The sequence below is a fragment of the Solea senegalensis genome, linkage group LG9 (assembly GCF_019176455.1).
Source record: "Solea senegalensis isolate Sse05_10M linkage group LG9, IFAPA_SoseM_1, whole genome shotgun sequence".
NCBI lineage: Eukaryota > Metazoa > Chordata > Actinopteri > Pleuronectiformes > Soleidae > Solea > Solea senegalensis.
The window spans coordinates 24,997,115-25,021,358 of record NC_058029.1 but is presented as its reverse complement, the minus strand read 5'-3'; the positions used below and the strand labels follow the sequence as shown (position 1 = coordinate 25,021,358).

Sequence of the window (24,244 nt, the reverse complement as noted above, 5' to 3'; positions counted from 1 at the left end):
TACTGATCATTATTTACTCACATTTAATTGTACAATAATGAACTACAATAACATAAATAAGAAATACAGCTACAGCCGGTGCCTGTCTGATAATAATATTAATACATTCAAAGAGACAGTGCAACCTTTATTTAACTCGGTGCCATATGTCAGTACATCTGAAGGTACCTTTTGTGATTTTACTCCCGCCCTCATAGATAACCTTGTTGATAGTACAGCAGCCTCACTGCGTACTACATTAGATTGTGTTGCCCCTCTGAAAAAGAAAGTGGTGAATCAGATGAGACGAGCACCATGGTTTAACTCCAATACTCGTGCTCTTAAACAGACGTTACGTAGATTAGAAAGAAAATGGCGTTCCAGTTACCTAGAGGAACTTCATATAGCCTGGAAAGATGGTTTTGTAGCTTACAAAAAAGCCCTACACAAAGCTAGAGTTGCCTATTATTCTTCTCTAATTGAAGAAAATAAGAATAATCATAGATTTCTTTTCAGCACTGTAGCCAGGCTGACACAGAGCCACAGCTCCACTGAACCATCTATTCCTTTAACACTGAGCAGTGATGACTTTATGAACTTTTTTGTGAATAAAATAACATCAATTGATCATCTCCTCCCTCATATTGGGACTGACTCATCTTCTAGTACAAGAGCTTTAGAAGCACCAGGTGCACAGTTAGACAGTTTCTCACCTATAGATCTCCCTGAGTTAACATCATTAGTTTCATCATCTAAGCCATCAACCTGTCAGTTAGATCCTATCCCCACCAAACTGTTTAAAGATGTGTTTCCTTTAATTAACAACTCTATATTAACTCAAATTAATCTATCCTTATTAACTGGATATGTGCCCCAAACGTTTAAAGTAGCAGTTATTAAACCCCTTCTAAAAAAAGCGACCCTTGACCCAGATATTTTAGCTAATTACCGACCGATATCTAATCTTCCCTTTGTCTCTAATATCTTAGAAAAGGCAGTTGCCAATCAATTATGTGAATATCTGCGCATTAATGGCCTGTTTGAAGATTTTCAGTCAGGTTTTAGATTAAACCATAGCACAGAAACAGCACTAGTTAAAGTTAGTAATGATCTTCTCTTGGGGTCAGATAATGGTCTAGTTTCTTTACTTGTCCTGTTAGATCTTAGTGCTGCATTTGACACCATTGATCATGATATTCTACTGCAGAGATTGGAGCAGACTCTTGGTATCACAGGTGCTGCCCTCTGCTGGTTTAAATCATACTTATCTGATAGATTCCAGTTTGTTCACGTTAATGATAAAGCCTCACTACAAACACAAGTTAATTGTGGAGTTCCACAAGGCTCAGTGCTTGGGCCTATACTTTTTACCTTATATATGCTTCCTCTAGGGAACATTATTAGAAAGCATAACATACACTTTCATTGTTATGCAGATGACACACAGCTATATCTATCGATGAGGCCGGATGAAATAAATCAGGTTGTTCAACTCCAGGAATGTCTCAGAGACATTAAGTCCTGGATGACCTGTAACTTTCTACTTTTAAACTCAGAAAAAACTGAGGTCATTATACTCGGCCCTAAACACCTCAGAGAAAAACTTTCTGATCACATTGTCACTTTAGATGACATCACCCTGGCTTCCAGTTCCACTGTGAGGAACCTTGGAGTTACTTTTGACCAGGAAATGTCTTTTGATTCACACATAAAACTCATTTCCAGAACAGCCTTCTTCCACCTGCGGAACATTATGAAAATTAGAAACATTCTGTCTTTACAGGATGCTGAAAAACTAGTTCATGCTTTTGTTACATCTAGATTAGATTACTGTAACTCCTTATTAGCAGGATGTTCTAACAAGTCTGTTAGAATCCTCCAGTTAATTCAAAATGCTGCAGCACGAGTTCTGACAGGAACTAGAAAGAGAGACCATATAACTCCAGTGTTAGCTTCTCTACACTGGCTCCCCATACAGTTTAGAATTCAATTTAAAATCCTCCTCCTCACGTACAAAGCACTTAATGGTCAGGCCCCTTCATACCTGAAAGACCTAGTCTTACCCTATCACCCTAACAGACCCCTTAGGTCACAAAATACAGGTTTACTTGTGGTTCCCAGAGTCTGTAAGAGTAGAATGGGAGGCAGAGCCTTTAGCTACTAGGCTCCTCTCCTGTGGAACCAGCTTCCAATGATAGTTCGGGAGGCGGACACTCTCTCTGTATTTAAAGTTAAATTAAATACAGACAGCAGAGGGAGATGTGGTAGTATCGCGAGACTGCGATACTACAAACATTGCCACACAGTATACTATCAAGAAGGAAAAATAAGGGAAAAAACTACTTGTCAGTCACATCTCCTTTTCTGCACGGGAAGAGGGCAAATACGGGAGACTGGAGGATCTGGAGGACTACATCGACGAGTACTTTGAACGAGTCGTAATGGGGAAACCTAAACAACCAGCGGTTACCCCCTCCTCCAAACGCAGTCGCCCGGAGGACTCACCTGGAGCAGCCTCATCAGCTGACAGCGACTTCACGGAGATTCTTACCTCCATCAACGCGAAGCTGGACACCTTTGATGGCCGACTCTCTCTGGTAGAGATTCTGCACAAGGAATTCCAATCGCTGCGAGAATCTCTTGAGTTCAGCCAGCAACAGGTATCCCAGCTCGCGGCAGAAAATAACACACTTCAAGGGTCGGTTAAAACGCTCACTGAGGAAACGAGGCGCCTCAGAGAAGAAAATACTCACATAAAGAACTCAATTACTGATCTACAGGCACGCAGCATGAGAGACAATTTAGTTTTCTCTGGGATCCCGGAAAAAAACGAAGAAGACGCAGAAGCGACAGTTAAGAACTTCATTATAAAACAACTCAAACTCCCGGCAGACACTGTCAAAAACATTCCATTCCACCGGGCCCATCGTCTAGGAGGAAGACGACAGGAAGGCCAGCGACCACGTCCGATAGTTGTCAAATTCGAACAGTTCAAACAAAAGGAGTTGGTCAAGAGCCGAGGCAGGGAGCTGCGAGGAACGGACTTCAGCGTAAACGACCAGTTCCCGAAAGAAATCCTGGAGCGACGCAGGAGACTGTTCCCGGTGAGAAGAAAGTTTATTGACGGCGGATCCCGGGCAGTAATAGCAGTAGACAAGCTCTACGTCAACGGTCAGTTATACCGGGACAAAGAGGTAACCCCCTGGCTCTACTAAACACACGGTAAACCGATATATCGCTCACATTAAATCAATACAATAAAACCATAATTAAATCCACACTCACATTATTCCTTCGCTCCTTCATTTAATCCGCCACTAAATTCACAATCACTGCACATCTCCGTAGCGTACACCAAGGTAAAAAAGAAGACGGTAAGAATATTGTTGGACTTTGGTTGGTTATTTCTATCACTGTATCCCTCTATGTGTTTTTCATGTTTATGTTTTTATGTTTTTCTATGTTCATGTATTTCTAGAGTATACTATGTCACAATCGACAACATGTATCCTGTAATTAATGACCACATCAAAACGAGGCCCCTGCATACAACAGCACAAACGCATGCACTCTCTCTCTCACACACGCACATATACATGCATACACATGCTGAACACGTAAACTCACGCACATATGTACATCCACATACAAGCTGTAGTATTGCAGTTTATCAGACAGACAGACGCACACACATGCACATAATACACACACAAACACGTTACAAGCACGTAGACACATACACACACATCCACATACAGGCTGTAGTTTCGCACATAGGCTGTCAGACAAGCACACATGCACACACACACATGCATACACGCACACACATACCCTATCCTAGACAACAGCACTCACACATAGGCTGTCAGACAGGCACACACACACACATACTTACATGGGAACACACACACCCTGTGTTGAACATCAGCTTGTGCACATGCACAGAAAACACACACAGGCTACACTAGATAAATAAATATGGTTAATAAGATGAATACACTCAGGCTTGTCACTTGGAATGTGCGTGGAATTGGCTCGAAACATAAAAAACTTAAAGTCCTCAACCACCTAAATAGTCTCCAAGCGGACATTGTCTTACTACAAGAGACTCACTTAGCTAAGTCAGATTGCCAGCTCACCTCATCACAATTTCCCCACATATACACAGTAAGCTACAACTCTAGACAGAGAGGAGTCGCCATCATGATTAATAGAAAATTAAACTTCATACATAAGAACACTATGATAGACCCAGAAGGTAGATTTATAATACTTCACTTATTAATCAATAATACAAACTTCTGTATATCTAACATATATGGTCCTAATGTTGATGACCCCTCCTTTTTTCACACATTCTTCTCCTCACTGTCCACTCACTTAGACACAACACTGATAATAGGAGGGGACTTCAACATGGTACTCAATCCAGAACTTGATAGGCTCAGTAAGGCAGGAACAACACGGAACTGGCAATCAACAGAAACACTTAAACAATACATGAGTGATTATGGTCTTTGTGATGCTTGGCGCTCCTGTCATCCAGCTGATAAAGAATACACCTTCTTCTCACCTGTACACAATTCCTACTCTAGAATAGACTTCTTTCTCACCAACAGCTCAATTCTATCAGACGTCACAGACACTCTGATTCACCCTATCACCATTAGTGACCATGCACCAGTTTCACTAAAGATAACTAATAAGGCCATCACACCACCAATCAGAAACTGGAGATTTAATACATCATTACTAGATGATCCAAATTTCATCAAATACTTTGAAAAAGAGTGGTTAATTTTTCTAGAAACAAACGACCTGCCAGAAACACAACCAGATGTCCTCTGGGAGGCAGCAAAAGCAGTTATGAGGGGTAGAATAATCTCATACTCCTCATTTAAAAAGAAGAAAGAAAACCTACTGGAATTAGAACTACAACATAAAATAAAAACATTAGAGACTGCCTATGCTGCATCCCAAGATGAGAACCTGCTGAATAATATAAGAAAATTAAAACTTGAATTAAACAAAATAATAGAAAGGAAAACGCAGTTCCAACTGGAGAGATTACGCTTGGAAAACTTTGAACATAACAATAAATCCAGTAAATACCTAGCTAACCAACTTAAATTAAACAAAGAAAAAACAACTATCCACTCTATAAAAGACCCAGACGGTAAACTAACCCATGCACCGGAAGAAATAAACAAAATTTTTAGAGATTTCTATAAAAACTTATACTCATCAAACAATAACTCATCAAGTACAGACATAAACACATTTTTAAACTCCATAGATCTACCAAAACTTAATAATGAACAGGTTCATTCTATGGAGTCCCATATCACAATAGCTGAACTAAATGAGGCCCTACACCATATGCCAAACAGGAAAGCCCCAGGACCAGACGGATTCCCAGTGGAATTCTACAAAACATTCTGGTCCATACTAGCACCAACATTCTATAAAATGATAATAAAAATCAAGGAAAGTAACACTCTCCCCACACACATAAATACAGCACATATCTGTCTCCACCTCAAACCTGAGAAAGACCCGTCACTCCCATCTAGCTATCGCCCCATCTCACTCATAAACGCAGATCTTAAAATCATCTGCAAAGCCTTAGCAAGGAGACTGGAAAAAATCACCCCCTTCATAATTCACCCAGATCAGACAGGATTCATTAAGGATAGACATTCAACTAATAATACACGCAGATTAGTAAATGTAATAGACTACTGCACAATTAATAAATTTAGAGCAGCAGTGGTTTCACTAGATGCAGAAAAAGCATTTGATAGAGTAAACTGGAAATTCCTAATTGCCACAATGGAAAAATTTGGATTCGGAGAAGAACTCATCTCCTGGATCAAAATTTTATACAGTTCTCCCATTGCCTCTGTCAGAACAAATGATCAAACTTCTCCAAGCTTCACTCTCCAGAGAGGCACCAGACAAGGCTGTCCACTCTCCCCGTCGCTTTTCGCCATCTTTATCGAACCACTCGCAGCGGCTATTCGCACAAACAAAAATATCAAAGGTATTCAAACAACAAAACTACATCACAAAATAAGCCTCTATGCTGATGATGTATTACTTTTCCTCCAAAACTCACAAAGCTCTCTCTCTGAGACTATTACACTTCTTAATAAATTCTCAGCCATATCAGATTACTCGATAAACTGGGCAAAATCGATCATCCTACCAATCAACCATGACTTCAAATCATCACCATCCTGTCCTCTGAAATCTGGAAACATTAGATATTTGGGTGTAAATTTTTCCTCCAGGCTGTCAGATCTAGCACAATTAAACTATACCCCACTACTTAAATCAATAGAGGATGACCTCCTACGATGGAATTCCTTACCTATATCACTTATGGGAAGAGTTAACACCATGAAAATGATGATCTTACCAAAAATCAATTACCTGTTCTCAATGATTCCAACTAAACCCTCACCAATCTGGTTTAAATCCTTAGACTCTGCCACCACAAAATTCCTCTGGAAAACCAAACCAGCACGCATCAGTTTAAAAACACTCCAAAAAGCAAAAGCCTATGGTGGTCTGGAACTTCCAAACTTCCACAACTACTTTCTTGCAAATAGGCTTCACTATGTCCAAAAATGGTTCCAACCCAAACCACTGGACAGTCTGTGGCTAGACATCGAACAAACACTCTGTAATGAAATTAAAATCTCCGATCTACCATTTATAAGCAAAACCATTAAACAGCATCAGTGCTTTAAAAGCATAAATATAAATACCTCCTTGTCAGCCTGGTGGGAATTTATCAAACTCACTGGGTCCTCGCATATCCCATGTAAATATACCCCAATCTGGAATAATCCAGACATACTACGGAATAAAACAACACTAAAACTCAAATCATGGCAAGAAAAAGGTATAAGGCACCTGGAACAAATTCTTCAAGATAACAAATTCATCCCATTCCATAACTTAGTGGAACAATATGGCATTAACAGCAACACGTCCTTTGATTATCTACAAATAAAATCTGTAATCCAGACGAGGTTTAAAACCAGTAAATTGGATCTAGAACTACCTCCAATGATCAAACAATTTCTAAACCTTATGTCTCCCAAAATGGTGTCTAAAACACATGCACTATTGACTAAAAATGATTGCATAATCTCTTTACCAACCACAAAATGGGAGGCGGACCTATCCATCAGCCTAGATGAAAATTTCTGGTTACAGATATCATCTAACACATTCAAATTGATAAAAAATCCAGACCTACAACTAATACAATACAAAATCTTACACAGAACACACTACACAGGACAAAGGATGTTCAGAATGGGGCTCTCACAATCAAATATCTGCACAAACTGCAACGAAAACACAGCAGATAACTACATGCATGCTATATGGCTATGCACACCGGTGTATAACTTCTGGTGTAGGGTATGCGAGGACCTCTCAGCATGTCTCGAATACACCATACCACCTTCCCCCACGCTATGCATACTGGGTGATTTAAACGTAATACATATAAACATGGAAAAATCGCACGTATTAATCAACAGCCTAAGCATCGCCAAGAAAACTATCCTCTTGAACTGGAAAAACAAGAAAAACTTAAGTTTAAACCAATACAGAAATTTAATTTCAGATCACATCTCTATGGAGAGAATGTCTGCTTCCATAAAGAAACAATTACCTATATTTGATTTGACCTGGACACCTCTAATTGATTATATTTCCTAGGGCGGGTTGGTGACTGTGTCTTCCCTGGTCGGTCCGTGGTGTTGCGGGCCGTGCATCTGGGGTACTGGGGATGTCTGGTGGTCTGTATGGGTTGGTGGCCCTGGGTCTACCGTCCCTCGGTGGCTGTGGGTCTGCCCTACGGGGGTCGGGGTGGATTTGTGGGGGGGCTGCCACCTTGGCCTGGGGGGCCCGTGGGGGTTGGGGGTGGTGGGCCGTGGGCTGGGGCTGGGCTGGCGCCGCACTGCGGGTGGGGGTAGGGGGTCTGGGTCTCTGTACGCTGGGGCCTGCGGGGCGCTGGGGGGTGGGGTTGGCCCATAGTGGGGGGGGGGTGATCCTCCCTGGGTTCTGCCCTCCGGGGTGGCGGGGCGGTACACGCTGCTGTGCTCCTGCTGCGCTCTGGAGCGGACTTGTGCGTCCTCCGTCCCTTGGGGGGGGCATGGTGGGGGGCACGCGGGGGGGCGCCTTGCTTTGGGGACCCTTGGGGTGGGAGATGGGGTGGAGCGTGGGCCTGGTCTGGACTGTTCCTGGGCTGTGGGCGGGGCCGGGGTCTGAGGATTGCTGCCGTCAGTAATGCCGTGATGGCCTGGGTGTGGGTCCTGCCTCGTCGGGGCTGGTGTGCTCACCGGGGTCCTACCTTCTGGTCGGGTGTGGGGGTATCTGGTCCTCCGCCCCGGCGGCACTCATGGGATGCCATGGCGTGTCCCTGGCCTGGACGGGTTGCTCCCTTCTTGGCCGGGGGTGAGTGGGAATGGGACATATGGCCCTGCCAGTCAGGAAGCTGGCAACCTACTTGGGGGGGCACTCTTGCCCACCCCCTACGCCCCCCCCCACCGCAGATGATACATCTAAACACACACATCTAGGGCACCGGGGGGTGTGTGGCTGAGATGGTGGGGAGTCGGGGGGTGGGACCATCACATGATGGGGCCACTCTCCGTTCCCCCGATGATCTGCCACCCTTCCCCAAATTTTATCGCATGTTAGACATTAGGGCCTGGTGGGCGAGAGACACGTCGACGGCCCCACTGTCTGCCAACAGTGGGACGCCCGTGCCACATCTCCCTCCGCCATTTTAACTACACCCCAGATACCAACATACATCGTATCACACACCACACACATGCACACACCTCCAAATCAATCACCGGTGGGCTGGGGTGGGGGGGGTGGTCGTGGGTGCACTCCTGAGCGCTCGATTCCTGCCCACCCCCTGGCCGTGTGGGGACTGGCGGTCTGGGTGGGGGCAGCAGTGGTGGCCATGAGGCGTCGCTGGACGTGGGGGATCGGGTCCCCTGCGCTCGGTCTGGGGGGTGTCCGGGAGGCATGGTTGTGGCTCATCATGACGCACCTCCCTGAAGGTACGGTGGTGGGCGGCAGTCTGCCTACCCGGCGGGGGTCGTCGGCGGGCGCAGATGCTCCTGGATGTTGGGGGACCCCTCTCCGGGGCACCGCGGGGTTGGGCGCGGCGGGTCCTTGGACCATTGGCCCTGCCTCTACCTGGGGGGTCTGGACCGGCTCGGGGGTCTGCCTCTCTTCTGTCTCTGGGGGCCCCCTTGGCTGGTGGCCCTACGTGGACCTCCGCCTGTCCCTCCCTGGGCTGGGGGGCGTGCGGTCGGCTTCTGGGGGGCGGTGGGGGTGACGGTGGTGGGTATCTGGCCGTGCCTCCCTGGTGGGCGGTCTGGGGGGGCTCTGCTCCCCCCGGTGGTGGGCTGGCCCTGCCCTTGGGCGCTGGCGGGCTCTGGGTGCGGAGGCCCTGGGCCTCTGCGGCCTGCCTGGGTGTGGGGTGGTTCGGCCTCTGTCCGTGGTCTTGTCGCCGCCGGCCCCCTCGGGTCGACCCTGGGTGGGGGGGGCTTTCCCCCCGCATTCCTCCGACGGGCCCCCTGCGGGGCGGATGCGTTGCTATGCTGGGAGTGGTGGATGTGGGCCTCTCCTGCCCGGTACGACTACTGGGCGCCTTAGGCGCCTGGATGATTTTCGGGCCGTCGCTGGGGACGGACCGGACATTGGCACGGTCCCCCACCCCAATTCCAATCATACCTAATGACAACTCCTGCACATATACACTGATATACACGATCACACACACACACACACTAACACGCTAAGATAAATTAAATTTAACTGATATAACTGTTGTAAGCCCGGACATACTCTCTTGATGTGGTCATTAACAATTACTATATAAACTGTACCTGAAAGTATGTTCTGTATACGCTAAATAATTTCAACTGTTCAATGTTATTAACCTGTTACTAACACACTAATGTCACCCTTAAGTTGCCTAGGTTCTGTCTTATCAGGTATGTTCTGTCTACTTTATATCATCTCAATTTAATGGTACTAACCCATGTATTATACTGTTGTCCACCTTGCTCTCCCTCTCTCTCACTCTCGATCTCCTTCTCTCTTCTTTTTTCTCCCTCTCTCTCTCGCTCTCTCTCTCTCTCTCTCACTCCCCCTCCCTTCCTCCTCTCCGCTCACTCCCCATCCCCTTGTCAGTCCACTCCCTGTCCCCCTGTCCGGTCCGGCTGCCCGCAACACATAATCATAAAACAAATAAATAAAAATACTGCAGTTATGAGTATCCCAGACTCGTCCTGCACATATCAAATCTGTCCGACACCAAAAGGCATGCAGTCAATCATATTACATGCCCTGGGTACTAGACAGGACAGGTTAAAAAAAAAAGTTAAATTTAAAACTTTCCTTTTTGATAAAGCTTATAGTTAGAGCTGGTTCATGGAAACCTAAACCATCTCTTAGTTATGCTGCTATAGAACTAAACTGCTGGGGGATTTTCCTGTGGTACACACACATTCACTCTCTCACACTCAGCATTTGATTATGAGTTTTTATATGTCATTAACCTTGTCTCTTTCTCTCCCTAGTTTGTGTCTTTCCTTCCTTCCCTCTCTCTCTCTCTGTATTCTCATCATGCAGGTTGCAGGATCAAGATCCAGTTTCCGAGGCTACGCTCATCATCACCATTATTATTATTTTGTAATTAAAAAGTCGATATCAGTAACTGTATAAACTTGTAACCTGATACAGTTGTTGTGTATCTGCTGCTGGTCTCCCTCTCTCTCTTCTGTCTCTCCCTCATCTCCCTCTTGTCCTTTCTCTCCCCCCATTTTCTGTCCCCCACCTCTCCACTGTCCCCCATTTTTCCTTACACCCCAACCGGTCGAGTCAGATGACCGCACATCTCTGAGCCTGGTTCTGTCAGAGATTTCTTCCTGTTAAGAGGGAGTTTTTTCTCTCCACTGATGCCTAGTGTTTGCTCATTGTGTGAACTGTTGGGGTTCTCTGCTCTCTTTGATGTTATCTATGTACAGTGCCTTGAGATAATGTATGTTATGATTTGGCGCTATACAAATAAAATTGAATTGAATTGAATTGAATCTGCTTAAGCCTTACTTCAAGCGTGAGAATGTACCTGATAAAACTGAACTATCCGCTACAACAGTTATTGATTCCAGCCCACTTCTCATCCCATTAGTGACAGCAAAAGGTGAGGAGACCACTGAGTGTCTTTCAAAGTGTTTTGCCCTGTCTGTCTCCTCCCCGCCAGCAGTGACAGCACTGGAAGATGCATGTGAATCTGATGATACAGTCTTATCAGGAAGACTTAAAAATTCTGAAACACTAGCTAATCTACCGATACTTTTGGATCATCTGACTCTAGACCAAGCGTCTGAGGCATTGATAAAAGTGTTCCCTATATTGTTTTCTGACACACCTACCCAGACTTCTGTAATTAGCCATGACATTGATGTTGGAGGTGCCCCCCCATACGTCAACGTTTTTATAGAGTCTCGGGCGAAAGGAAAAAAAAATTGGAAGCAGAAGTGCAATATCTATTGGACCATGATCTTGCAGAACCGTCCTTTTCAAGCTGGGCTTCTCCATGCCTGCTGGTGAATAAGGCTGACGGGACCCATCGGTTTTGTACAGATTATAGGTAGTTGAACAGTGTAACTAAACCTGATTCATTTCCTCTACCACGTATTGAGGATTACGTGGACCAAGTGGGTTCAGCCAAATTTGTTAGTAAATTTGATTTATTGAAGGGTTATTGGCAGATTACCTTAACAACACGTGCATGTGAGGTCTCTGCATGCATTACACCAAGTGGCCTATACGCCTATAATGTCATGAGTTTTGGTTACGGAATGCACCCGCCACATTTCAGCGCTTGATGAATCAAGTAGTCGCACATTTCGAAGGGTGTGCGGTCTATCTGGATGATGTTGTAGTGTATAGTGTATAGTAGCAAATCTCACCATCAACCTGGCGAAGTGTGTATTTGCCAGGGCAACGGTGACCTACTTAGGCAAAGTAGTGGGTCAGGGCTTTGTGCGCCCAGTGCGTGCTAAAGTCGCAGCCATAGATAAATATCCACCACCCACTAACAGAAAAGAGTTGTTGAGATTTCTTGTTTTAAATTTTCTGTTTAAGTCTTAGAACCCCAAATCTTTAGTAATAAGTATATATCACTTAATAATGTTCATGTTAACTTTGGTACATATTGTTATTGTTCACTGCGCCTTTGTTATATCTTGGTATTAAACATTCCTTTTTGTGTGGTACAGTTGCATCTTACTCACTGAGTAATTTGGCATGTTTTACCGAGTAATGTTGTGGAACTTTTAAGGTTCAAGTTTGTGTTGATTTCATGGAAAAGGGCATAATGTATTACACATTATTATGGCAAGAGCCTGTTAACAGAATGGAAACAAGCAAGGCTTCCTTTTACAGTAGAGTTTCATCTTACTAACTGGGTAATTTATAATGTTTTACCTATTAATATAGTGGAACTTGTATTGTACAAATTAATTTAACTGCATAGACAATGGAATATTCTATTGCAAATAATTTAGAAAGAACATAGTAATAGCATGGAAACAAGCAATGCTTCCTTTTACAGTACAGGTTCAGCTTCCTTACTGGGTAATTTGTCATGTTTTACTTAGTAAGGTCATGGAACATGAATGATAGAAATTAATTTAATTGCATCGACAATGGAATATTCATTTGCAAAGAACTTAGTAAGAGCATGGAAACAATCAAGGCTTCCTTTTACAGTAGTTTTCCTGGTAATTAGGGGACTGTAAAGGTAGGGTTACCCATATGACAACCATCATCACCATCATCATCACCACCACCACCATCATCATCATCATCATCGTCATCAAGAAAGTGGTGAACCAGATGAGACGAGCACCATGGTTTAACTCTAATACTCGTGCCCTTAAACAGACGTTACGTAGATTAGAAAGAAAATGGCGTTCCAGTAACCTAGAGGAATTTCATATAGCCTGGAAAGATGGTTTTGTAGCTAAACAAAAAAGCCCTACACAAAGCTAGAGTTGCCTATTATTCTTCTCTAATTGAAGAAAATAAGAATAATCATAGATTTCTTTTCAGCACTGTAGCCAGGCTGACACAGAGCCACAGCTCCACTGAACCATCTATTCCTTTAACAATTCAATTCAATTCAATTCAATTTTATTTGTATAGCGCCAAATCATAACATACATTATCTCAAGGCACTGTACATAGACAATGTCAAAGAGAGCAGAGAACCCCAACAGTTCACACAATGAGCAAGCACTAGGCATCAGTGGAGAGAAAAAACTCCCTCTTAGCAGGAAGAAATCTCTGACAGAACAAGGCTCAGAGATGTGCGGTCATCTGCTTCGACCGGTTGGGGTGAAAGGAAAAATGAGGGACAGTGGAGAGGTGGGGGACAGAAAATGGGGGGAGAGAAAGGACAAGAGGGAGATGAAGTAGAGACAGAAGAGAGAGAGGGAGACCAGCAGCAGATACACAACAACTGTATCAGGTTACAAGTTTATACAGTTACTGATATTGACTTTTTAATTACAAAATAATAATAATGGTGATGATAAGCGTAGCCTCGAAAACTGGATCTGGATCCTGCAACCTGCATGATGAGAATACAGAGAGAGAGAGAGGGAAGGAAGGAAAGACACAAACTAGGGAGAGAAAGAGACAAGGTTAATGACATATAAAAAGTCATAATCAAATGCTGAGTGTGAGAGAGTGAATGTGCGTGTACCACAGGAAAATCCCCCAGCAGTTTAGTTCTACAGCAGCATAACTAAGAGATGGTTTAGGTTTCCCTGAACCAGCTCTAACTATAAGCTTTATCAAAAAGGAAAGTTTTAAGTTTAACTTTAAATACAGAGAGAGTGTCCGCCTCCCGAACTATCATTGGAAGCTGGTTCCACAGGAGAGGAGCCTGGTAGCTAAAGGCTCTGCCTCCCATTCTACTCTTACAGACTCTGGGAACCACAAGTAAACCTGTATTTTGTGACCTAAGTGGTCTATTAGGGTGATAGGGTAAGACTAGGTCTTTCAGGTATGAAGGGGCCTGACCATTAAGTGCTTTGTACGTGAGGAGGAGGATTTTAAATTGAATTCTAAACTGTACAGGGAGCCAGTGTAGAGAAGCTAACACTGGAGTTATATGGTCTCTCTTTCTAGTTCCTGTCAGAACTCGTGCTGCAGCATTTTGAATGAACTGAAGGATTCTAACAGACTTGTTAGAACATCCTGCTAATAAGGAGTTACAGTAATCTAATCTAGATGTAACAAAAGCATGAACTAGTTTTTCAGCATCCTGTAAAGACAGAATGTTTCTAATTTTCATAATGTTCCGCAGGTGGAAGAAGGCTGTTCTGGAAATGAGTTTTATGTGTGAATCAAATGACATTTCCTGGTCAAAAGTAACTCCAAGGTTCCTCACAGTGGAACTGGAAGCCAGGGTGATGTCATCTAAAGTGACAATGTGATCAGAAAGTTTTTCTCTGAGGTGTTTAGGGCCGAGTATAATGACCTCAGTTTTTTCTGAGTTTAAAAGTAGAAAGTTACAGGTCATCCAGGACTTAATGTCTCTGAGACATTCCTGGAGTTGAACAACCTGATTTATTTCATCCGGCCTCATCGATAGATATAGCTGTGTGTCATCTGCATAACAATGAAAATGTATGTTATGCTTTCTAATAATGTTCCCTAGAGGAAGCATATATAAGGTAAAAAGTATAGGCCCAAGCACTGAGCCTTGTGGAACTCCACAATTAACTTGTGTTTGTAGTGAGGCTTTATCATGAACGTGAACAAACTGGAATCTATCAGATAAGTATGATTTAAACCAGCAGAGGGCAGCACCTGTGATACCAAGAGTCTGCTCCAATCTCTGCAGTAGAATATTATGATCAATGATGTCAAATGCAGCACTAAGATCTAACAGGACAAGTAAAGAAACTAGACCATTATCTGAGTTACTAACTTTAACTAGTGCTGTTTCTGTGCTATGGTTTAATCTAAAACCTGACTGAAAATCTTCAAACAGGCCATTAATGCGCAGATATTCACATAATTGATTGGCAACTGCCTTTTCTAAGATTTTAGAGACAAAGGGAAGATTAGATATAGGTCGGTAATTAGCTAAAATATCTGGGTCAAGGGTCGCTGTTTTTAGAAGGGGTTTAATAACTGCTACTTTAAACGTTTGGGGAACATATCCAGTTAATAAGGATAGATTAATTTGAGTTAATATAGAGTTGTTAATTAAAGGAAACACATCTTTAAACAGTTTGGTGGGGATAGGATCTAACTGACAGGTTGATGGCTTAGATGATGAAACTAATGATGTTAACTCAGGGAGATCTATAGGTGAGAAACTGTCGAACTGTGCACCTGGTGCTTCTAAAGCTCTTGTACTAGAAGATGAGTCAGTCCCAATATGAGGGAGGAGATGATCAATTTTTTTTCTAATTGATGTTATTTTATTCACAAAAAAGTTCATAAAGTCATCACTGTTCAGTGTTAAAGGAATAGATGGTTCAGTGGAGCTGTGGCTCTGTGTCAGCCTGGCTACAGTGCTGAAAAGAAATCTATGATTATTCTTATTTTCTTCAATTAGAGAAGAATAATAGGCAACTCTAGCTTTGTGTAGGGCTTTTTTGTAAGCTACAAAACCATCTTTCCAGGCTATATGAAGTTCCTCTAGGTTACTGGAACGCCATTTTCTTTCTAATCTACGTAACGTCTGTTTAAGAGCACGAGTATTGGAGTTAAACCATGGTGCTCGTCTCATCTGATTCACCACTTTCTTTTTCAGAGGGGCAACACAATCTAATGTAGTACGCAGTGAGGCTGCTGTACTATCAACAAGGTTATCTATGAGGGCGGGAGTAAAATCACAAAAGGTACCTTCAGATGTACTGACATATGGCACCGAGTTAAATAAAGGTTGCACTGTCTCTTTGAATGTATTAATATTATTATCAGACAGGCACCGGCTGTAGCTGTATTTCTTATTTATGTTATTGTAGTTCATTATTGAACAGTTAAATGTGAGTAAATAATGATCAGTAAGGAGAGGGTTTTGAGGAACTATGTTTAAGTTATCAATATCAATACCATAAGTTAAAACAAGGTCGAGGGTGTGATTAAGGCAATGAGTTGGTTCATTAACGTGTTGAATAAAACCTATTGATTCCAATAGCGAGTTAAATGCGCCGCTAAGACTATCACGGTCAACATCTACATGGATGTTGAAATCCCCTACAATTATGATTTGATCTGTTTTAAGCACCAACTCAGATAAGAACTCAGAGAACTCTGATAGGAACTCTGAATAAGGTGCAGGTGGACGATAAACTGTGACTATTATAATTGGTTTCTGTGATTTACAACTAGGATGAGATAGATTAAGAATAAGGCTTTCGAACGATGAATATCCTAGTTTGGGCTTGGGATTGATTAATAATCTAGTATTAAAAATGGCTGCTACTCCTCCTCCTCGGCCTGAGCTTCTAGGAATATGGGTATTAGCATGAGTGGGTGGAGTTGACTCATTTAGACTGACGTAATCGTCTTCATGTAACCAAGTTTCAGTTACACAGAATAAATCAATACAATTGTCAGAGACAAGATCATTTATTAAAACAGATTTTGAGGAGAGAGACCTTATATTTAATAGTCCACATTTAAAAGTGGTATTATTTGACTCTATTTTATTGTTGGTATTAATCTTTATTAAGTTAGAATGTCTAACTCCTCTTCTGTTTGTTATTGGTTTATTTACTTTATTTACTTTAGTTTTTACTTTAGTAGGTCGAGGGACAGACACAGTCTCTATGGGGTTTTTAATAGGTGACTGCTCGAAAAGAAGCACAGAGAAGCATGAAAGACTGCAACTCTGTGTCACTGAGCAGTGATGACTTTATCAACGTCTTTGTGAATAAAATAACATCAATTAGAGAAAAAATGGATCATCTCCTCCCTCATATTGGGACTGACTCATCTTCTAGCACAAGAGCTTTAGATGCACCAGGTGCACAGTTAGACAGTTTCTCCCCTATAGATCTCCCTGAGTTAACATCATTAGTTTCATCATCTAAGCCATCAACCTGTCAGTTAGATCCTATCCCCACCAAACTGTTTAAAGATGTGTTTCCTTTAATTAACAGCTCTATATTAACTCAAATTAATCTATCCTTATTAACTGGATATGTGCCCCAAACGTTTAAAGTAGCAGTTATTAAACCCTTTCTAAAAAAAGCGACCCTTGACCCAGATATTTTAGCTAATTACTGACCTATATCTAATCTTCCCTTTGTCTCTAAAATCTTAGAAAAGGCAGTTGCTGATCAATGATGTGAATATTTGCGCATTAAAGGCCTGTTAATGCGCAAATATTCAACTGACTAGTTAAAGCACTAGTTAAAGTTAGTAATTCAGATAATGGTCTAGTTTCTTTACTTGTCCTGTTAGATCTTAGTGCTGCATTTGACACCATTGATCATGATATTCTACTGCAGAGATTGGAGCAGACTCTTGGTATCACAGGTGCTGCCCTCTGCTGGTTTAAATCATACTTATCTGATAGATTCCAGTTTGTTCATGTTTCTTCATGATAAAGCCTCACTACAAACACAAGTTAGTTCCACAAGTTCCACAAGGCTCAGTGCTTGGGCCTATAATTTTTACCTTATATATGCTTCCTCTAGGGAACATTATTAGGAAGCACAACATACACTTTCATTGTTATGCAGATGACACACAGCTATATTTATCAATGAGGCCGGATGAAATGAATCAGGTTGTTCAAGAGACATTAAGTCCTGGATGACCTGTAACTTTCTACTTTTAAACTTTTATACTCGGCCCTAAACACCTCAGAGAAAAACTTTCCAATCACATTGTCACTTTAGATGACATCACCATGGCTTCCAGTTCCACTGTGAGGAACCTTAGAGTTACTTTTGACCAGGAAATGTCATTTGATTCACACATAAAACTCATTTCCAGAACAGCCTTCTTCCACCTGCGGAACATTATGAAAATTAGAAACATTCTGTCTTTACAGGATGCTGAAAAACTAGTTCATGCTTTTGTTACATCTAGATTAGATTACTGTAACTCCTTATTATCAGGATGTTCCAACAAGTCTGTTAGAATCCTTCAGTTAATTCAAAATGCTGCAGCACGAGTTCTGACAGGAACTAGAAAGAGAGACCATATAACTCCAGTGTTAGCTTCTCTACACTGGCTCCACCCACAGTTTAGAATTCAATTTAAAATCCTCCTCCTCACGTACAAAGCACTTAATGGTCATGCCCCTTCATACCTGAAAGACCTAGTCTTACCTTATCACCCTAATAGACCACTTAGGTCACAAAATACAGGTTTACTTGTGGTTCCCAGAGTCTGTGGGAGGCAGAGCCTTCAGTTACCAGGCTCCTCCTCTCCTGTGGAACCAGCTTCCAATGACAGTTCGGGAGGCAGAGTCTCTCTCTCCCTTTTTGATAAACTTATAGTTAGAGCTGGTTCAGGGAAACCTGGACCATCTCTTAGTTATGCTGCTATAGACCTAGACTGCTGGGGGATTTTCCTGTGGTACACGCACATTCACTCTCTCACACTCAAGATTTGATTATGACTTTTTATATGTCATTAACCTTGTCTCTTTCTCTCCCTAGTCTGTGTCTTTCCTTCCTTCCCTCTCTCTCTCTCTCTGTATTCTCATCTTGCAGGTTGCAGGATCCAGATCCAGTTTTCGAGGCTATCCATATCATACATATCATCACCATTATTATTGTGCTATAATTAAAAGTCGATATCATTAACTGTATAAACTTGTAACTTGATACAGTTGTTGTGTATCTGCTCCTGGTCTCTCTCTCTCTTCTGTCTCTACCTCATCTCCCTCTTGTCCTTTCTCTCCCCCCTATCTGTCCTCCACCTCTCCACTGTCCCCCATTTTTCCTTTCACCCCAACCAGTCGAGGCAGATGACCGCACATCTCTGAGCCTGGTTCTGTCAGAGATTTCTTCTTCTGTTAAGAGGGAGTTTTTTCTGTCCACTGATGACTAGTGTTTGCTCATTGTGTGAACTGTTGTGTTTCTCTGCTCTCCTTGATGTTGTCTATGTACAGACCTGAGATCATGTATGTTATGATTTGGTCCTATACAAATAAAATTGAATTGAATTGAATAGAATTGAATCATCATCACCATCACCATCATAATCTTCATCATGATCATCATCACCATCATGAAAATCATCATCATCAACCTCATCACATCACCATGATAATCTTTATAATGATCATCACCATCATCGTCATCATCTTCACCATCATGATCATGATCATCTTCATCATCATTATCATCTCGTCACCATCATCGTCATCGTCATCACCATCACCATCACCATCATGATCATCATCATCATCATCACCACCATCACCATCACCATCACCATCATCTTCTTCATCATAATCTTCACGGTCTTCATCATCATGACCATGGACTCACTGGACAGACGTAAGGACGCGGCGTCCTGCAGGATGTCCTGCTGCAGACCTGTGACGTCCACCTGTGCAGTGGAGGTGACGTCGGGCCAGGTGTCGTCTGACACACGCACCTGCAGTTGGTACGTTCCAGGCGGTGTCCCCTCCTTGATAGTGAGCTGACCCGAGCTGTGGTTCAGACTGAAGAACCTGAGAGAGAAGTTTTTAATGATGCCTGTTACTACAGGGATCTAGATTTCTGTTAAAGTGCCTTGTCCGTATTAAATAAACAAAGTAAATGTACATCTTGTCTCTTTGTTCAGTGACACATTTCATTTTATTTTCTGTTACTGGGAGATCACATGTTCTTCTTCATCTTATCTTGTTTGTTCTTCTTCTTTATTTCTACATGTGAACGTTGTGGAAACTAAACCTGATCCTCACTGTGAACAAATGACTACCTTTTCAGCTGCTGTGATCAGGGCGGGTGACACCAACTATCTATGCTAATTCACCCTCTCTCTCTCTCTATCTTTGTTCTTGTTCACTCTTCTTCACAGGCATCTCGTTAGAGGAGAAGGAGGCAGCAAGCGTAATCAGGTGCTGCTTTCACTGTGTCTGCATGACGCCCTCACAAAGCTTCACTGGGAATTTTCAACACTGCTGGTTATCAAGTATTTATAGCTCACTTCGCTCTCTCATCCCTCCATCTTGATCCCTCATTGTCTCTTTGTTTCTCCCCCTTTGTGCTGCCTCTGTGTCTCTTTTTAAAATTTTCTCTGAGCGTCGTCTGCTGTGACACACAGGAGAACACATCTTCTCTGGAGGCTTGGATTTTAATCTCTGTTTCTGTTCATGCAGCCTTTGATGTATTATTGATGGATAGGCTTTGTTGGTAGTACTTTGTAAAAAAACTGCTTTTGCGCACCAGAGCCATGAAAGACATGGACATGGACATGGACATGGACTTGGACATGACTCCACGGCTTGTGTTTGGGGGTCAGGACAGGGAAAGGGAGGGGGGTGAGAAAACACTCATGTTCAGCCTCAAGAATAAAAAACAACATTACTACAAATAACTGGTAAAACCCCAAAAATCTTGTGTCTGGACAGGAAAGAAGACTTTATGTCACATCACAGCACCTGCTGGGTTTGCCCTCAAGTTGGTAAACCTTCTGACTCCAGTCGTCCAGGTCAGGGGCCTGAACCTGACCCAGCACCGTAGTCGGGAGGATTCCTGAAATAAAGTCAAACTGAGTCAAATTCTCAATGTAGCTACATGACATTAGCAGCTAACATAGCTATATGACATTAGCAGCTAACATAGCTATATGACTTTAGCAGCTAATGTAGCTATATGACTTTATCAGCTAATTCAGCTAGAAGACTTTAGCAGCAAACGTAGCTATTTGAATAGAACTGGTCAACATACCGGCAAAACTGTAGACAATGAAGTGGGTGTGTCCTGGGGAGTGGGCGTGGTCGTTCCTGTCCCCGATGACAACCGTCAGCGTGCTGGTGGAGCTCATTGGAGGAGAGCCACTGTCAATCATGAGAATCTGTAGGCGGTACTCTTTTTGTCGCTCGCGGTCAAAGGACCGCAGAGCCGTGACGGCGGCACTGCCGTTCCCGAAGTCAGTCAAGTTGAAATTGGTGGCATCTGAGGTGAGAGCGAGCAGCCGTATGGAGAAGGGCCCGGCGTTGGTGGAGGTGTCGTGGTCAGTGGCGTGGAGGAGGAAGGAGGTTTGGTTCATTGGCACCGGCTGAGGCGCCGCCATGTTCTCCCAAACGAGAGGTTTATACGTGACCTCGAACTCTGGCCCGTTGTCGTTAACATCGAGCACAGTCACCGCCACGACAGCGGTTCCGGTCAGAGGCGGAGTCCCAGCATCTGTGGCGAGGACCATGATCCTGTGCTGTGAGATTTTCTCTCGGTCCAGTGAACCAGTCACAACCACCCACCCGGACTGGTCCACCAGGAACTGACTGTGGGGGTCAGACTCTTTGGAAATGCTGTAGGAAAAATGTCCGTTTCGGCCGGAGTCCAGATCAGAAGCTGTGACCTGTGTGACAATTGTCCCCACGGGGACATCTTCAGACATGGCCGCTGACTCGTAGAACTGTGGGAAGAAGACAGGGGCGTGGTCATTTGAGTCCACCACCTGAACGAGGCAGTAGGCCAGACTGAAGAAGTCAGCGTCCTCTGCCTTCAGGGTCAGATTGAAAGTCCTCTCATGGGGCTTCTCAAAGTCCACCTTCTTTTTTAGTTTAATCAAGCCACGTCTGTTGACTCTGTCTGTCTCCACAAAGAACTTCCTGTCCTCGTCCCCTCCGACGACGCTGAAGGTCACCACGGCGTTCTCACCTTCATCTCCGTCTGTGGCAGAGACGACGAGAACCTCGCTGTTCACCTCCAGGTCCTCCGTCACCTAACAGACACACACACGTATGTGATGGTCACATGACTGAAGATGACGTTGACAGGTTTCTGTCAGACAGGTAAACTCACCTGAGCAGTGTAGACCCGCTGAGAGAAGACGGGTGCATGATCGTTGATGTCTGAAACTATGATGGTGGCTGTTCCTGTCCCCGTCAGTCCTCCTCCGTCTCTGGCCTCCACCACCACCAAATAGCGGTCCTCCACCTCCCGGTCCAAGTAACGCAGAACCGTGTAGATAGTTCCTGTAGTGGCGTTGATGGAGAAGAGGTTGAGGTTGATGTCGCTGCGAATGTTATTGACGATGCTGTACGTCAGCGCGGTGTTTCTGTCCTCGTTGGGGTCGTCCAGGTCCATGGCTCGCATCTCCATAACGGAGGTGTCGGCTGGCGAGTTTTCAGGGACTTGGCCAACAAAACATCCGTCCACTTCCAGAGCTGGACAAGGGAAGAAGGGCGCGTTGTCGTTGACATCTCGCACTTCTAACAGCACATCTGCGAATCCCGTGAGTCCGCCGCCCTCTTCATCCGTGGCCAGGACCAGGAACCTCCAGGCCGGACGCTCCTCGCGGTCCAGACGTCGTTGGGCGTAGATTCTTCCGGTGTGTTCATCAATGGTGAACTCACCACCAGCTCCCTGACCGTGGAGCGAGTAACGAACGGCAGTTTGGTCGGCCTCTTGATCAGGATCTGTAGCTAAAACCTGAGGAGTTATTACAGCAGTTCAGTCAAAGCAAAGCTAAACACTTATGATGTCTACATCACATGATCATGTCTTTATCTCACTGTGGGACTGACTTTACAACAGGAAAATGAAGTTTGTAAACCACTCACTCTCCCACACCAAACCTCATAGAGAAAAACAGTGACCAGTTCTAATGACTAATTTTGTCACTGCAGCTTTTGAAATCCATCATTCAACATTAAGTGACACAAAGTGACCACACGAGGCAGCAGAGGACCAGCGGCTCCTGTGTCCTGTGGGTGAGTCTTTATCTCACTGTGAGACACAGTGAGATAAAGACTTAAACTGTCATAGATTTTATGAACTGAGTCTTTTGTCTAAATCTGTTGGTCCTTGTGTCTCTGTTGGCTGTCTTGTCTTGACTCTGACACAGAGGGCGCTCTCGGTTCTCAGTGAACACACAACTCATGTTACCCTTAAAAAGAATGACGGTTGTTGTCTTGTTTTTTCTTATCAAAATAGTGAAATGGCTTTTTGTTGTCTCTCTCCCTCTTGTCTCTCTCTCTCTCTTTGACTGTGTCGTCTCCTCTCTTCTCACCTGAGGGCTTTGTTTACCTTTGATGTTTCCTCCTCTTTCCTGATGTCGCAGCACCACCGAGGAGGTGAAGCCAAAATATATTACTAAGAATAAATTGGATTTTCAGCATGTATTCAGCGTGTGTTCAGCGTGTGTTCAGTGTCACATCACTGTGAGTGAGCAGAGCCAGCTGTGACCAACAGCAGCATCAAAGACGTCCACTGACGTTGGCTGAACCTCTGACACTCTTTCTACTGTATATCACACGATGTTCATATAAATACACTTTGTAATGATTTGATGGAGCAGCTCTCTTATCTAGCAGCTTAGGACATTTTATTAGAAACCCATGACAATCCAGAGTTGAGACCAGGACACAGAGTTGCAGTCTTTCATGCTTCTCTGTGCTTCTTTTATTAAAAACCCCATAGAGACTGTGTCTGTCCCTCGACCTACTAAAGTAAAAACTAAAGTAAATAAAGTAAATAAACCAATAACAAACAGAAGAGGAGTTAGACATTCTAACTTAATAAAGATTAATACCAACAATAAAATAGAGTCAAATAATACCACTTTCAAATGTGGACTATTAAATATAAGGTCTCTCTCCTCAAAATCTGTTTTAATAAATGATCTTATCTCTGACAATTGTATTGATTTATTCTGTGTAACTGAAACTTGGTTACATGAAGAATATTACGTTAGTCTAAATGAGTCAACTCCACCCACTCATGCTAATACCCATATTCCTAGAAGCTCAGGCCGAGGAGGAGGAGTAGCAGCCATTTTTAATACTAGATTATTAATCAATCCCAAGCCCAAACCAGGGCTTTTTACCTTATATATGCTTCCTCTAGGGAACATTATTAGAAAGCACAACATACATTTTCATTGTTATGCAGATGACACACAGCTATATTTATCAATGAGGCCGGATGAAATAAATCAGGTTGTTCAACTCCAGGAATGTCTCAGAGACATTAAGTCCTGGATGACCTGT

The 24,244-nt window shown here is 43.4% G+C and overlaps 1 protein-coding gene across 1 annotated transcript in view; it reads right to left on the bottom strand.

Moving 5' to 3' along the window:
- si:dkey-22o22.2 (neural-cadherin) overlaps window positions 1-24,244 on the bottom strand; it is an 81,886-nt gene that overhangs the window by 25,144 nt on the left and 32,498 nt on the right. The window contains exons 9-12 of the mRNA XM_044034192.1: window positions 22,056-22,685; window positions 20,979-21,975; window positions 20,690-20,783; window positions 19,572-19,756 (exon numbers count right to left, since the gene is read on the bottom strand). Coding sequence (XP_043890127.1) covers window positions 19,572-19,756; window positions 20,690-20,783; window positions 20,979-21,975; window positions 22,056-22,685 — 1,906 coding nt within the window. The remainder of the gene's footprint in view (window positions 1-19,571; window positions 19,757-20,689; window positions 20,784-20,978; window positions 21,976-22,055; window positions 22,686-24,244) is intronic.